This window comes from Topomyia yanbarensis, chromosome 3 (genome assembly GCF_030247195.1).
Source record: "Topomyia yanbarensis strain Yona2022 chromosome 3, ASM3024719v1, whole genome shotgun sequence".
NCBI classification, from domain to species: Eukaryota; Metazoa; Arthropoda; class Insecta; order Diptera; family Culicidae; genus Topomyia; species Topomyia yanbarensis.
In genome coordinates this window covers 120,695,749-120,710,663 of record NC_080672.1, presented here as the reverse complement: position 1 = coordinate 120,710,663, position 14,915 = coordinate 120,695,749, and the positions used below count along the sequence as shown (strand labels likewise).

Genomic DNA, 14,915 nt, shown 5'->3' with positions numbered 1-14,915 from the left:
GTAAAATAAAAAGTATGACAGATGAAGCTTACATGTCTTCAGCAAACTTTTCCAAAATTTGTCGTTCTACAACTTCGCTGCTACAAAGTCGTTTGGCTCTAGCTAGAATGATTAAAAAGTGAATTTTTTTATCTTGATAAAATTAGAACCACCCTAACTGTTGTTTTAACAAAAAGAGGGGGTTCATAAACTACGAAAACTTTTCCAAAGACTTAATAAGGCTAACTTGTTTAGTTTTAGTAAAATTCCTGCTACATTTGTATTCTGGATCACAGTGGACCCGTAACTCTGGAACCGGAAGTCTGATTGACAAAAAATCAATAGCAGCTTATGGGAGCGTTATACCCACAGACTAAATTCCTACAAAAAATATCGATCCGCCAATTCTACTATAACACTAGCTCCACCTTTTATACACGGTCTCAACCACTCATTTGCAAAAGGGTTATCTCTCAGACTTGGGAACAATTTTTCGCTAGTATCCCCCGTATACTTGCGCATAAATAGATATGAGATGTCACCATTTGTGCTACGTAATGTAAACTACTAAATATTATCTAACAGAATAAATACAAAAATATACACGCGATTATATCATCATATAGACCTACCTGACTGTCTGACGTAGTACTTTTCGACACGCTCCTGTTGTCATCATCCCCCTCGAACGTCGATCCATCCTCCAGTTGCGCATCCAGCAGTTTCCCGCTGGACCCTAGCCCATTGACCGTCTGGCAGAGATTCCCATCCGTATCGAGCAACTTCAGCTCCTTGGAACGATTCGCAACCTGTTCGATGGACCACTCTTCGATCGTCTGCTCCGGATCGGAATCGATTGGATCCGATTCGACGACCTGCTTGTCCAACTGACCCTTCATCCACTGGGCCAAATGTAACGCACTTCCCTTGGGGACACCGGTCTTGTTCATGCTCCTACACTTCTCATCGATCATTTCTTCGACCTGCTTCGGGACTTTACTCGACCGCGACTGTGTAGGGGAAGCGTGAAAGAGACGTAGAGAGAAAGAGAAACAGAGATAGAGAACAAAATAGAGCAAACACGCTAAGTCTACGACTACGTCACTACAACACTAAAGATTCGAAATCTGCCTCATTGGTACGACCCGGAATCTGAAAATAGCTAAGTTCAGCTGCTATCACGCCTATTTCGACGTTAGCATTTGTGATTGGAGTGATTAGAGAGAACCAAAAAATTGAACGCTTGTCGGTATTACCAGCAAAAGCCTCCTAAACTACAAAAATCCTAACTAATAACATCGTAAGTCCGAAAACATAGTAGCCTGGAGAGTCGCTGATCAACGGCAAAGGTAAGCTGTCCATCTTTTTTCTATTTCGCCATAGCAATAAAACCAACAAGCGTTTAATTTTTAGGTAAAATAAATTTATTTTCACGCTTCAGTACTTAGAATCTACGGGTGGTGGCTCGAAATTGTCTGGGTTTGCAGTTTGCATGCTTGATTTGGCATCCTTAGTTTCTAATTTGAACGGAAGATGTTGCACATTCAGGTTTATTTTATATTCTTTGGTTTTCATCGTCAATTCCACTGTGGGCAACAGCTTATCCCTGATAGCTACCAATGAATGACACGTGACGATCTATGCCCTAAATTCCATTTGCTTCCACTATCTAGGATGTCGAAAAAAATTCGTCTCAATTGAAAAAGCTAACCACGACATTTATAAGTTTAGGAAAATATGTTCGCCTTGTTTTATTGCACACAGTATGTATTTGGATGAATGTTACATTAAATTCTATTCTCAATAGACGGCTAGATCTGAGCAGATTTGACATTGTTTACTTTTTTTTTGTTGTAAGTTACGCGTATCTAAGTACAAGTATGAATTGCTTAATACTATGTTTAACTGTTATTTTTCTTTAGTGCTATCTCAATATTGTTGCCAGTTTCCCAGTAAAATGATTTGATCATTGTTCATTTATCTTTAATTTCACTTCGGTTCAACGTTTTAATCAAAGCTTTCACAACATTAATTCACGTAGGTATCTAAGATTTACGAAATTATTCGCATTTTTATAATAATTGCTTAATATCTTACAATTCGTTGACTCTTCTCGATTCTGTAACATTCTAAATCAGACTTTCGTTCTAAATTTGGTGCCCCAATCTTTGGTCATATGGCGCACGAGGTTATTCGATGAGAATAGGATTCATAGCATTGCAAACGATTGAGGGTGACTGGGGGTAGGTTCGATACCTTAAGCATAATCATTCTTCTAAAATATCATCAAGCTATTAAAATTACAATTCATGTGCAGAATATTAGTCTCAATAAGATATCATTTCTTCGGTGCTTTAACAAACTATTTTTTTTTCAATTTTTGGTTAAAGAAAAAGAAATTAAAATTATTTGGCGTTCGGTAAATGCTGCGGTTAAAATTTACTCTTTCAAAATTTCTTTCTATTATACAGGGTGTTTGGTTCATGGTTAAGAATCTCTCGGGGGATGATAGACTGTCATATTTGGAGAAAAAAATTGTTCTACACATACCATCAAATCTCAACCGTTACAGAGTTATTGAACTTTTTGTGTAAAAAACTTATTTGTCTTAAAATACCTTTAACTTTAAAAGTATACTTTGTATTTTAAATATTTCAGTTCCATTCGAAAGGTGAGAAAATTTCCTATTGAATGGTGTTCTCATATCTTTTAAGTAATTAGTTTTAATTACCTTTTAGCTGTAAAGTAGTTAAAAGTTAGTGTTTTTGAGGAGGTTTTTGCTAATTTTCTCGAAATAATGAAGAATGATTAGAGCAATATCCATTATCCAAAAGTTGGGTTTTAGGACGATTCATAATTTGTTCATTGTCATATTTCTATCTCTTCTCATTTCTTTGTAATTTCATTACTATACTTTTGCTGTAACCGACTTGCAAGTGCTTAAAAGACTCTAATCTAAAAATATGCTTTATATCGTTATTTACAAGATTTCATTGGAAAGCTGAGAAAATGTCCTATCAGTGTATGTATAAATATCTTTTAGTTAAGCGTACTAAATGATTTTTTACTAACGAAATAACTCAAAATTTGTGTTTTTTGGAGTTTTTTAATTATTCTAATTATTAATCAACAAAATTTATCGTTAATATTGTTCATTTGATGCCCCTTAATGTTCTCTATAACTTTTTATTAGACACTTTGTCTATATCTCTTTTCATTTTGCTGCTATTTAATAGTTAACACAGCATGAGCTCGCCACAAATGTAGTGGGTTCGAAATCGTTATTTTTGCATATGAAGCGATGTGATAAAAACGATTTTGCGTCGAAACCAAAAGAGATAATTGAATGGAGTCAAAGAAAGAACTGTAGAACTTGCTGTGATGCATTATTTCCATGATAATAATGGTGATGTTTATTATTTACTATTTTAAGAAAATTAACGAAAATGATAATAATAGCACTAACTTTAAACTAATTTACTTTTAAAAGAATACTAAATTCATTTAACTGAAAGGTATTAATACATTTTTCACAGTAAAATTTTCCTGGCTTTCGAATAAAAAGAAAAAAAGTACAATAAGTGCCGTAATTTTTCAATTAGAGCTGGTACTAGTGAAAATGAGATAAAAATATCCAAGTTGAATAACCCAAAATCATGAAAATAAGAAAAGGTAAGTGTATCATGTCAAAGAACAAATTAAGCAGCTCATCAAGACTAACAATCTGAATTATTAAAATGATGAGGTTAACTATTAGGATTTTCAAGAAATGAACGAAAAATCGTTTGAAATTGTTTAATTTTCAATAAATTACTTTGAAAAGACTACTTAAACTCATTAGCTGAAACATGTGAGGGCATCACTCAATTCGAAATTTTCTCACCTTTCGAATGGAACTAAAACATTTAAAATACAAAGTATACTTTTAAAGTTAGAGGTATTTTAAGACAAATAAGAGAGAGAGAGAGAGAGAGAGAGAGAGAGAACGCGGTGGTTTTCCCCAAGTCAACGTAAGAAAAAAAAAGTTTTAAGCCAAATTGACTTCATATCAATATTTCAGAGTATATTTGCTTCGTAATGACGTATCGGTCATAGACCGATTGTACGATAGGCCATTGCTTGTGAATTTTTTTCTAGATATATGTCGCAGCGTCGTTTATTTCTGTATAAATCATTATGAATCTTCAAAAACAAGGAGAGATGCAACAGTTATATTGCATTGAGGTGTGATGTATAATATGCATCTCTATGGATGTGGCTGATGTTTGTATCTTATGTTCTTTTCGAAATGAAATTTGTGTCTTGCCGTGTCTTCTCATTCGGATGGAGGAGAAAGGGGAGGAAGTAGAAATCTATTCATCAGGGCAGAAGTTTATAACTTTGACGGACAAGCTCTGTCGAAGGACACCCCACACATAATCACGAAGATATCTGCTCTCAATTCAGTATGGTATCTGCCTAGCAAGTGAGACTGTTCTAATCTTATTTCACGACAGTAGACACCAGCACCAGCACGTTCCACAGTGGCGGATCTTCGAACAAAAGTCGGACTGAACCTAAAATGTTGCCTAATTTACACGGCTCTGCAATAATTGCAACGTCGCACTTTGTTTTTGTTTTCGACAGCTACAAGAGTTGCTGTCCTATGTCACAATGAGATCGATATGCTCCCGATTCCATGAGCCACATAGCTCCGATTTTCGTGATCCATTTAGCTGCGAGATTTATCGCAATCTACTCACATAGTCCCTGGTGATGAATTCACCTTACTGCGACTGAGATTTCCACGGCGGCGGAATTTCTGCCCGATACCCCGGTGGTGAACCTAGCCTGCTCAACGGACATACCAGTAGCACTAAAAGCAACTTAAGAAATTTTCTTAAAAAATAACATTTCCAAAAGGAACTAAAAGAATTCTATGTAAAACCTTAGGCACATTTTTGACGAACATATTTTATTTTTCTATGTATAAAATATTGCTTGGGAGTTGTCCCCCAAACGCCACTTCTTTACGTCAAAAATAGGATTTTTAACATTACACTCCAACTACGATCGAGCAACCTTGAATTTGAAACTGTTTGATGTTTTACATATGTACCTTCAAAGGCAGTGAAATAACTTATGGAAACTCACGGTTAAGCGAGAGATCTAAAAAACTAAAAACTATTCGGAGGCTTGTTTTTTTGCCAAATCATGTAAACTGCTTGATTTATTATTGGGGTATATGCTAATTGATGGAAGAGAAAGTAAACAAATAGAGACTCTCATTTGCGGTATGCCCTTTTCGCATTTTTATCTAGAAATTCCCATTTCCCGGAGTGTTTTTTGTTGAAGGCTTTAACCTAAGAGAAGAGACGACAACAGACTTCTTACTCTTCTTAATTTTCTCGACTAGGCCCTGCCGTAAATCTAAAGACAACAAGCGTTCATTGTTACCAGATACCTTTTGTATGCTTTTCACAACTGCTGAAAATAATTTTACCTCAAAGATCGCACCTCAACCAAGAATTTACAATGCTAGCTGCATTTAAAAATTAAATAAATTTTTTATTTATTTCTCTCTCAACAATACACGTCATTCAGGACTTTTATTAAATTTTCATGGATGGTTGATGTGTATGAAACGTAGCCAGAATAGATTCAGCAGCACTGTTTTCTATCCCGCTCGTAAATATAATGAACGCTCATGACCTGCAAAATGACCAATCAGAAGCTGGTTCAATATTGAGGTTAGGACTGGATCAAATTAGCTACGCGGTTGTCTTCTCTTCTCTTAGGCTTTAACCATGAGATTGTTCGCCTAAACTGCAGAGCTTTTCTACCAGTGGAAATTCTCCCATGATCGCATGATGCAGGCAATCAGCGCTTGTTGGTTCTCCGAGTGAAATATTTTCTATACGCCTGCGCTGGGATGCCAACGGTACCGGTAATCTACATTTTTTTTCGGTATATTTACATTTGCACAAGCCGTACAGCCCGCTACAGCGACGCATCACTACAGCTCTTGCCAGAACGGTAGCCAAACCGAGTACAATTTCCCGTACAGCAGTAGAATACATTTTTGTTTTGCCGCTGTACTCCGACTGCTCGGTGAGAGTGTGGCGTAGTAAAGTTTGTTCTCTCGCTTTGTACACTTTTCTCTGCATAGTCAAAGTGAGAGGCCCGCACACGAAAGCGTTGATGCCGGTCGTGGCGTAAACGAACCGCATTCATTGTCGTCGTTTGTGATTAAAAATATTGAATAGATAAAAAATATTAAAAAGTGTAAAATAAGGAAAGAGAAGCTGTACCGCTCGCGTCTGGTCGCTGTACTGGGGCAGTATTTTTTGTCATGTTACTGCTTTGCTTACAGACTGCCGTACAGCGCTGGGCATCCTGCACTAGCGAACGACAGCAGCGTCGAAAAAGAAATGAGAATGTAGGCAGAAAAATTACAGCCGCAAAAAAGGTAGGCATTTTGCATCCTTGTGCCTGCGTTTTGATGCTACTTTTTATATTTTCGCACTATTCATCTACTCAAATTGGAATTTATCTAATATTTATATTCGTGGTGAACCAACGAATAAAGCTATGTTTCGCTTTCGTCAAATATTTTTGAATATGAACTAAAAGCCTAAATATATTATTCTAATTTTGCCGTAAAGTAGCGCCCGACGACAGTAGTCAATAACACTTGGTTCAAAATGTTTGTATTTCCTAATTACACATGTGCACTAGCGCCACTTGGTAATAATGTACCGAATAAAAATGACTATGATCCACTCGGCCATTTGCTTTTGCACACGACACGAACTATATGCGCCGTTCGGGAAACGAGACGAAACAAATAAAATGCACAACTTTACATGTACACTAGCGCTACGTAGTGACAAAATCCGGATCGAAAACGTGAACCTACCGAACCCCTTTGACCTTTAGAACGTCTTGGCTGAAGAAAGTAGCTGTGCAGGTAAGCATTTCCTATAGGAAATGAACCGGGATACAAACTTGCGTACAAGTTAGAGAAGCACTTGCTTACGAATAAATTGTATGTGAAATCAGCACGATACTTGTTCACATGAATTGGTGATCTAATGGAAACTGAGACTCTTCCTCCTCTATTATCTTGAGACTTATTGGATCTTTTTCTTCGGAGTTTTTTCTGATAAAAATGTTTTGAGTGTTCCCGCAGAGCACCCACCACCCAGGTTACTACATTTCATGCCCGTAGCACTTGTTATCAAATTAGTGCTAACAATCGCGAAGGCTCAAGATTACCGCTTATGGCATAATTCGATTTCCAAGCCCTGCGCACTGCCATGAGGTGCAGACACCACTAACTTGTTATGGTAAAATGGTAAAAATTGCAAAGAAAAAAGTAAAATTAATAAATGAACGTCTGTAATTTGCGTTCTCATTTTTCAACTTAATTTCTTTCTGAATTTCCAACTTGTTTTGTCGTTATATTTGTACCAATCTCTCAAACATTACAAAGACTTTCTAACGTGCGATAGCAAGTATATCGTCAAAACAGTTTTTATTACAAAATAAATGTAAATATATTCTAAACTAAGTGAAAGAAGCGTGTTTCTATTAATATAACATGCATTAATAGCTCCAAACTCTGGGCCTTATAAGGGGTTAATGAATAATATCTGCAAAATAGAGTCGAAAGAACTCAATTCTATGCAGTTTTTCGTATACGTGTTGGAATTAAGGAATGAACTCACCAGTTTGTGTTCTACGAGGTGTGTAAGAATTATCAGCTTAAAAATTGTTGCTCTTTTATATATTTCGGTTACTTGACACCTCTTATCTGAAGTGTACATACACTCAATTTAGCTTGGTGATCCATTGATATTGTCGTCGTCCATAAGCATGGTGGTCCTACCCCTAATGTCGTCATTCTCGTCTAAGTGTGCCTGTTTGAACATTCTTCATTAACCTAATCTTTAAACGATATCTTTACAACATTCCAGCTATGATGGAACTGGATAAAGGAAACTTTCGTAAAGGAGACGAATACACAACCATAACACTAAAACCGTGAAAATTCGAATAGAACAAACCAACGCAAAGGACAAGGAAGGTGACGTCTCTGGAAAAAAAATGGCGTTATTGAGCGATGCCGAAAGAATTTTTCTCGACGAAAAAGGAATTCCAGCGTGCTTTCAAAAACGTGCACAGAACTAAACAATCTACTAAAAACGACTGCTTTATATGCAGCGTTGCTTGATTCGATTCCCATCCCAGCACATGGTGATTTTTCTAAGCCGAAAAAGATGTGAATGACCCTAATCCGACAGGTATGTTTCGATAGCTTTTGAGTAACATTCTATTCGAACTTCGGTTGCTGTCCATGTATGTGCATGACACAATCAAATATTTTTTAATCCCGCATACGAAGAGGGCCGAAGTTGACAGCCCTGTTTGTATGAGGAATTAATGGGTCGATTCCTGTTTGTGTATTACTACCGAGCTAAACTAGTCGGAATAGTGGCTGGTTTCTGTTGGAATTCCGCCTAGTTTCTGCCCAAATACAAGTAGAAACTGGCCGAAATTCCGGATTTTTGTCCGGATGGGTTGGATTGCACAAAAATTTTAAAAATCGAATCGATGCTTTGTACCTTCGATGGCTTCGATTAAGGCCAAAACCCGAGTCCGAAGGGCATCAAACTCATCCCCTTTCCATGCCCGGACCTAGCCCAGACTTGGTATCTAGATCCAGCCAAGAACCCTTGTTTGTGGGTCCAAACCAAAGGTCTTGCTTCCCGTAGATGACGGGAAGGACTGTTCATATTTTGTGTTTCCCTATCTTGCTGTTGACGTCCGGATAGAAAAGAGATTTCAACACAATCAACGAAACACCCCACCACTATTTCCAGTCGGTTTTTCGACTGGCTGTATTGCTGACCGAATGTGAGCCGATACGAAGACGTGTCGTGTCTCGCGTTGTAAAAAACGAATCACATCTTTTCCACATTATATTCACTTTGCATGATGCGCAATAACCTGAGAGTGGAAAGAAAGAAGAAGAATATCCGAAGCGTTTGTATATGAATTTATCAAACGTGAAGAATGTCATATTCCACATTAGTGCGGCACAGAGAGGATTTGAATGTATTGATTGCCGTTTGGGATTTTTTTTATTGGTATCTTATTAGTATTAACCGCTAACGGTGAAACAAATAAAAACAACAATAAAAAAATTTAATTCTAATTTTAAGTTACGAAAAAATGAAATTCCTAATTGATTCGCTACAGGTTTTATATAACCATTCTGGAGCTCCTCAAGGTAGTACGCTTGGTCCGCTACTGTTTTCACTGTTCGTGAATGATGTGGTTTTCGTCTTAATGCGTGGATGAAAACTGTTCTTCGCCGACGACTTGAAAATATTTCTAGTTATATGGAAAGAAGCCGATTGCCGTGAGCTACAGAATCTCGTTGATTCCTTTTACAGTTGGTGTATAAGAAACATGATGGTTCGTAGTGTTGCTAAATGCTTTGTTATCAGTTTTAATCGAACGAGGGACATGTTTATTTTCAACTACAACATCGCTGGAACTCAGCTGCAACGCGTTGGTTATGTAAAAGATTTAGGCGTCATCCTATATGAAAGGCTATCGTACACCCATCACTTCTCAGCGATCATCGAGCTAATCGTCTACCAGGATTTATGTTCAAAATATCCAACGAATTCCGGGATCCTTTGTGCTTCAAAGCGTTATATTGTTCACTGGTGCGCTCACAGTTGGAATTCGCAAACGTTCTCAGACATTCTCAGAGAGTCAAATCGAAGTTCAGAAATGTTATCCTGTAGTGAAACGTAGAATTCGGATTATCTGCAAAAATCTGACAAAATTCAAAAAATCTGGCAAAATGTCTTAATCGGATGTATGCTCAGTTGCGAAAGATCTGGAAAATCACAAATAAATCTGGAGCATTAGCAACGCTGCTGCCAAAAGGGAAGATGACTTATATTTATAGCTTTACATCGTTTGATTGAGTCGCTTCGGTGTTCTATATTGAATTCCTCTCTGGTACGGTATACAGAATGGACATTTTCACTTTTTCAAAGATCTTGTCCTTTTCACGTGTTTTTCAACAGTTAGCTATTTGAACAATATGGATACGGCAATAAATTATAATTTATTGAGTTTCCGAAATGTTTGATGGTAAAACGATAGAAATCCATCAATAATAGACAGAGCTATGAGCGTTTAAAAGAACGATGCAAAATCGTAACACCAATTGATTTTAGATTTCAGAATGACGCGTAGCCCTAGATAGTCCAGTAAGACATTTTCAATGTCAAAAAGAACATATTTGCTAATGGCTCTCAGAACTTGATATTGCTTTGCTCATGATGCGATCTTCAATTGAAATGATGATGAAAATAAACGGCTGCCAATTAAATCTGGTCTGTTAAATCTGTTATTAATAACCCAAGATCGAGTCATCCTTTAACTACACTATAGATGATCAGTAGATCTTTTCTTAATTTAAAATGTAAAACAAAACAAAATTGGCACCTTTAAGCTAACGCAAACCTGCCTTATCAAATAAACGAATTGAATAAAAAAAAGAAGATTTTTCCAGTTAAAGAAAAAAATAAAGGATGGACAGATCATGTTCATTCATATGGAATCGTCTTAAGAAATAGAGGGAACGAGAAAAAATTTAGGTGAAACATACCGGTTAGATCTATTGTGGCACACACAAATCTCTTATAGAAAAGGATCAAATTGGGTTTTTATGTTTACAACTTACTACTACATCACAAAGAACAGGCATTCATCTTCTAACAAATCAGTATAAAACACTGGGGGTGGGCATAGCGTAGTTGGTAAATCGGTTGCCTTCTACGCAGCGCACCTGGGTTCGAGTCCCGACCCCGTACATAGGGTTAGAAATTTTTCATAAGAGATTTTTCGAACCCGACGAGGAGAATGACCTTAAGGTTAAGGTTATATATGTTGAGGTCGGCCAAAAAATCAAAAAAAATTATCCTTCTATCCTAAAGTTCAGATTCTTAAGAATGTTATCAAAATTTTTTATAGAGATCGGAGCAGTAGACGCAAAATTATAGCGTTTTTCATTTTGCTCCCTTACGGAAGCGTGGCACTTGAAACATTAAACGCGATTATTTCGAAATCACATTTTCCCAAAAACGTCTTCGCGGTGACTACGATTAGCGAAAAAGTTTTCAACCGATTTCAATACTTTTTTTTGGCTTGTTCGTAATTTAACTGCCGTGTCCTTGAATGATTTCATTTTTTCGTTAAAATTTTTATATTAATGTTATGAATTTTTTGATAATTTTTTTCAGGTGAAAATAGTGTTTTTTTTGGAAAAATCGTCCCCGTTTCCAAAAAGAAGAATTTTTTTTAATTAATCGTTCAAGGACACCACAGGTGTATATACTAATGAATTTTTTTTAGTTGCTTTCATTTGAGCTGTTGGTCTGGAATCGCAGTCACGGCAAACGTGTTTTGCGGAAATTGCTATAACTTCGACAATTATTGATATTTTTCATGTTCTCAAGTGGATTTTACAAATTGAACATTGTACTACGCTAGACGTATAACAAGTATTTCATAAAAATATGGCTACATACCTTTACAAAAATTCAAACTTTTCCCTTTTTCCCGCATCTCAACATATATAACCCCTTAAAACCTCTATATTCGAAATTTAAAAAAAAGTATAAAACACTTGGGTAAATTTTTAATGAAAGCTCTATAAAACGTTTTCGACGCTATACCTACACAAACTAAAGGTACCTACAACTACAAACTACATTTAACGGGTATTAAATAAAAAATGAGATTGATTTCAATACCTTTCTGTAATTAAAATAAAGAGCGAACATTTTTTTTCTCGCCAAGAGAATTGCCCTCTGCACTCCCTAGTAATGAGTAGCATGTTTTTTTCGCTCGGGTGTTGTCAGTTCGATCGAAGATGGCGTCGAAACAGAAAGCACTCCGCGAGTGTGTTGTACGGTTTTACGAAACGCATGGTCATCGTGGCAAAAAGTTTTCGCTAGACCACTTTCGAGACGAAAACATGCCCGTGTGTAGTATACCCGATCTTGGCATCCCTGAACGTGGAGCGGAAATTCGGTAGCGGCCGTCCGGCAAAGATAATGGCAAAGAATATGAAGAAGAAGAAGAAGGATGTGTTAAAAAAGTTGTTCGTCAACAAGGACGGAGCGAGTTTGCGTGACGCCGGCCGAAAATATCACTGCTCCCATACCTTGGTTCACGGAACCCTCAAGGTGGAGGACATCATCTGTCGGAAGAAGACTCGGTCCCTGAGAACACGGACGAGCAGATAGCGATGGTTAAATCGCAGTGCCAGTGGATGACGAAGAACTACCGCGGGACGTCGTTCGTGCTGGACGACGAAAGTTACTTTCCGCTCTCGAACACCCACATTCCAGGAAATAACATCTACTATTCCAGCGACAAGTCGGCCACCCCCCTCGGAAGTAAAATATAAGTTTAAGCATAAATTTGAAAAAAATGCTGAACATCGCCATATCGGACAGAGGGATTTCAAAGCCGTGGTTCAAGCCGTGCGGTCTGGCCATCTATCAACAAGTGTACTGGGAGAAGTGTCTTGAGAAAATTCTTCTGCGTTTTTTAAAAAGCATCATGCGGATGGGAAGTACATCTTCTGGCCGGACAAGGCGTCTTCTCATTACATCAAGAAGACGCTGGAGTATCTTGAGCAGAAAAAGATACCATACGTGCCGAAAGAAAGGAACCCGACCAACACACCCAAAACACCCAGTACACCCAAAACGCGAACCGTATGAATTAGGGGAATTATGGTTAAAACCGACACCTTAAGCTTAACACTTTATCTAAGTTGCCGCAAAACCAATAAAATTATAATTTTTATGCACTATTTTTCTTCAGAACATTCTTAACAAGACTTAATTTTCATTCGTTTTAGAGCTCTCCATCGAGTCAGAGGTTGTTTTTTCTAGTCCGTAGTGCTGTGTGAGGCGATAAAGAATAGTTTTAATCCGCATTCAAGGTTATTTTGCCAGTTCGGTTCGGTCCTCAGTCTTTTGTTCGCGTGTGAGGATTAAACAATAGCCAGCTGTATAAGCTGGATCGGTTCGTCGTTGGACACCAGTTTAAAGCTAAGTGGTTTTTGTCTTTTGTAACACATTTATTGCTTTCTTCCGTCTGCGCGGGCGCTGACCCCGTGCGTTGACGTTTTCTATGGTTCCCTCTCCGGATGGTCAGATGGAAGTTGAATCGGGTTCAACTTCTAAGGCTCCCCCCCGGCCCAAATGCTATCCAGAACTCTCAACTGGTCCATTTATGGTCTTCTTTCGGCCCAAGACTAAATCACTGAATCTTCTTCAGATTTCTAGAGACCTGACGGAACGGTTCTCGGCTGTGACCGAAATTTCAAAGGTCCGCTCGGACAAGATAAGGGTGTTGCTAGCCAACTCAAAGCAGGCAAACGATATTGCTTGCTGTGAGCACTTTACGCGGGATTATAACGTGTATATTCCGGCTGTAAGAGTACAATCCGAAGGCGTCGTAACCGATGAGAGTTTGACGTGCGAGGATCTGCTGAAGTACGGGGTTGGCCGATTCAGAGACCGCTTACTTCAGCCAGTTAAAATACTTGAGTGCAAACGTTTGCACTCAGTAGTAGTTGCGGGGGATGGTTCAAAAACGTACCCCCAATCAAACTCTTATCGGGTGACCTTCGCTGGTACCGCTTTGCCAAATTTCGTCCTCTTGCACAAGGTTCGTCTGCCTGTGCGTCTGTTTGTGCCGCGGGTCATGAATTGCACAAAGTGTAAACAATTGGGTCACACAGCCACCCATTGTAGTAATAAGGCCCGCTGTGGAAAATGCGGGGAGAATCATCTGTATGATTCGTGCAGTAAGCAAGCCGAAAAGTGTCCTTACTGTGCGGAGAGTCTGCATGATATCTCGGCATGTCCCGCGTACAAACTACGCGGGGATAAACTGAAACGTTCCCTTGCGGGACGATCCAAACATTCTTTCGCAGAAATGTTAAAGAATGCTACGCCACCATCCTCAGCAAACATCTATACTCACTTGCCTCCTGACGAGGGCGAGGCTGGTAACCCACAAGAGGGAACATCTACTAGGGTGCCTAGAATTTATAGGAAGAGGAGGAACACTTCCTCTCGTAAAGTTCCTTGTAAAGGCCAGAAGGTGTCCCTTGAGGGGGCTCCGAAAGTCACATCTATTGGAAGTGTTGCAACCAAACCGAAGCAATTAGCTCCTGGTCTCGGAGGATTAAGCTCAGAGAAGGAGTTCCCAGCACTTCCAGGAACATCAAAAATCCCAAGTGTTCCTTTGTTTCAGTTCGAGAGTAATCACAGCACTGGAATTATAAAACTCTCGGACATAGTGGACTGGATAATAAAAACTTTCAATATTACTGATCCTATTAAAAGTCTTATGTTAGCTTTTCTCCCTACAGTGAGAACATTTTTGAAGCAGTTGACTGCTAAATGGCCCCTCCTCTCAGCGATTGTATCCTTCGATGGCTAACTCATCGAACGAGGTCACGGATTTGATCACTGTTCTACAGTGGAATTGCAGAAGTATCATCCCGAAAATCGATTCCTTCAAAATTTTAATAAATAATTTGAGTTGTGATGCATTTGCATTATGTGAAACTTGGTTAACTTCCGACATAGATCTCAACTTCCACGACTTTAATATTATTCGCCTGGATCGAGACACCCCCTATGGAGGAGTGCTTTTGGGGATCAAAAAGTGCTATTCCTTCTACAGAATTAACCTTCACTCGATAACAGGTATTGAAGTTGTCGCTTGTCAAGTAACAACCAAAGGCAAAAGCCTTTGCATAGCTTCCATATATATTCCCCCCAACACCGCGGTTGGGCACCGACGGCTACAAGATATCTTAGAATCTCTGCCAGCACCGC

The 14,915-nt window shown here is 38.4% G+C and overlaps 1 protein-coding gene across 1 annotated transcript in view; it reads right to left on the bottom strand.

The window, feature by feature from the left end:
- LOC131687174 (uncharacterized) overlaps positions 1–14,915 on the bottom strand; it is a gene marked incomplete at its 3' end in the record, with an annotated part of 91,989 nt that overhangs the window by 17,273 nt on the left and 59,801 nt on the right. The window contains exon 12 of the mRNA XM_058971227.1: positions 612–989. Coding sequence (XP_058827210.1) covers positions 612–989 — 378 coding nt within the window. The remainder of the gene's footprint in view (positions 1–611; positions 990–14,915) is intronic.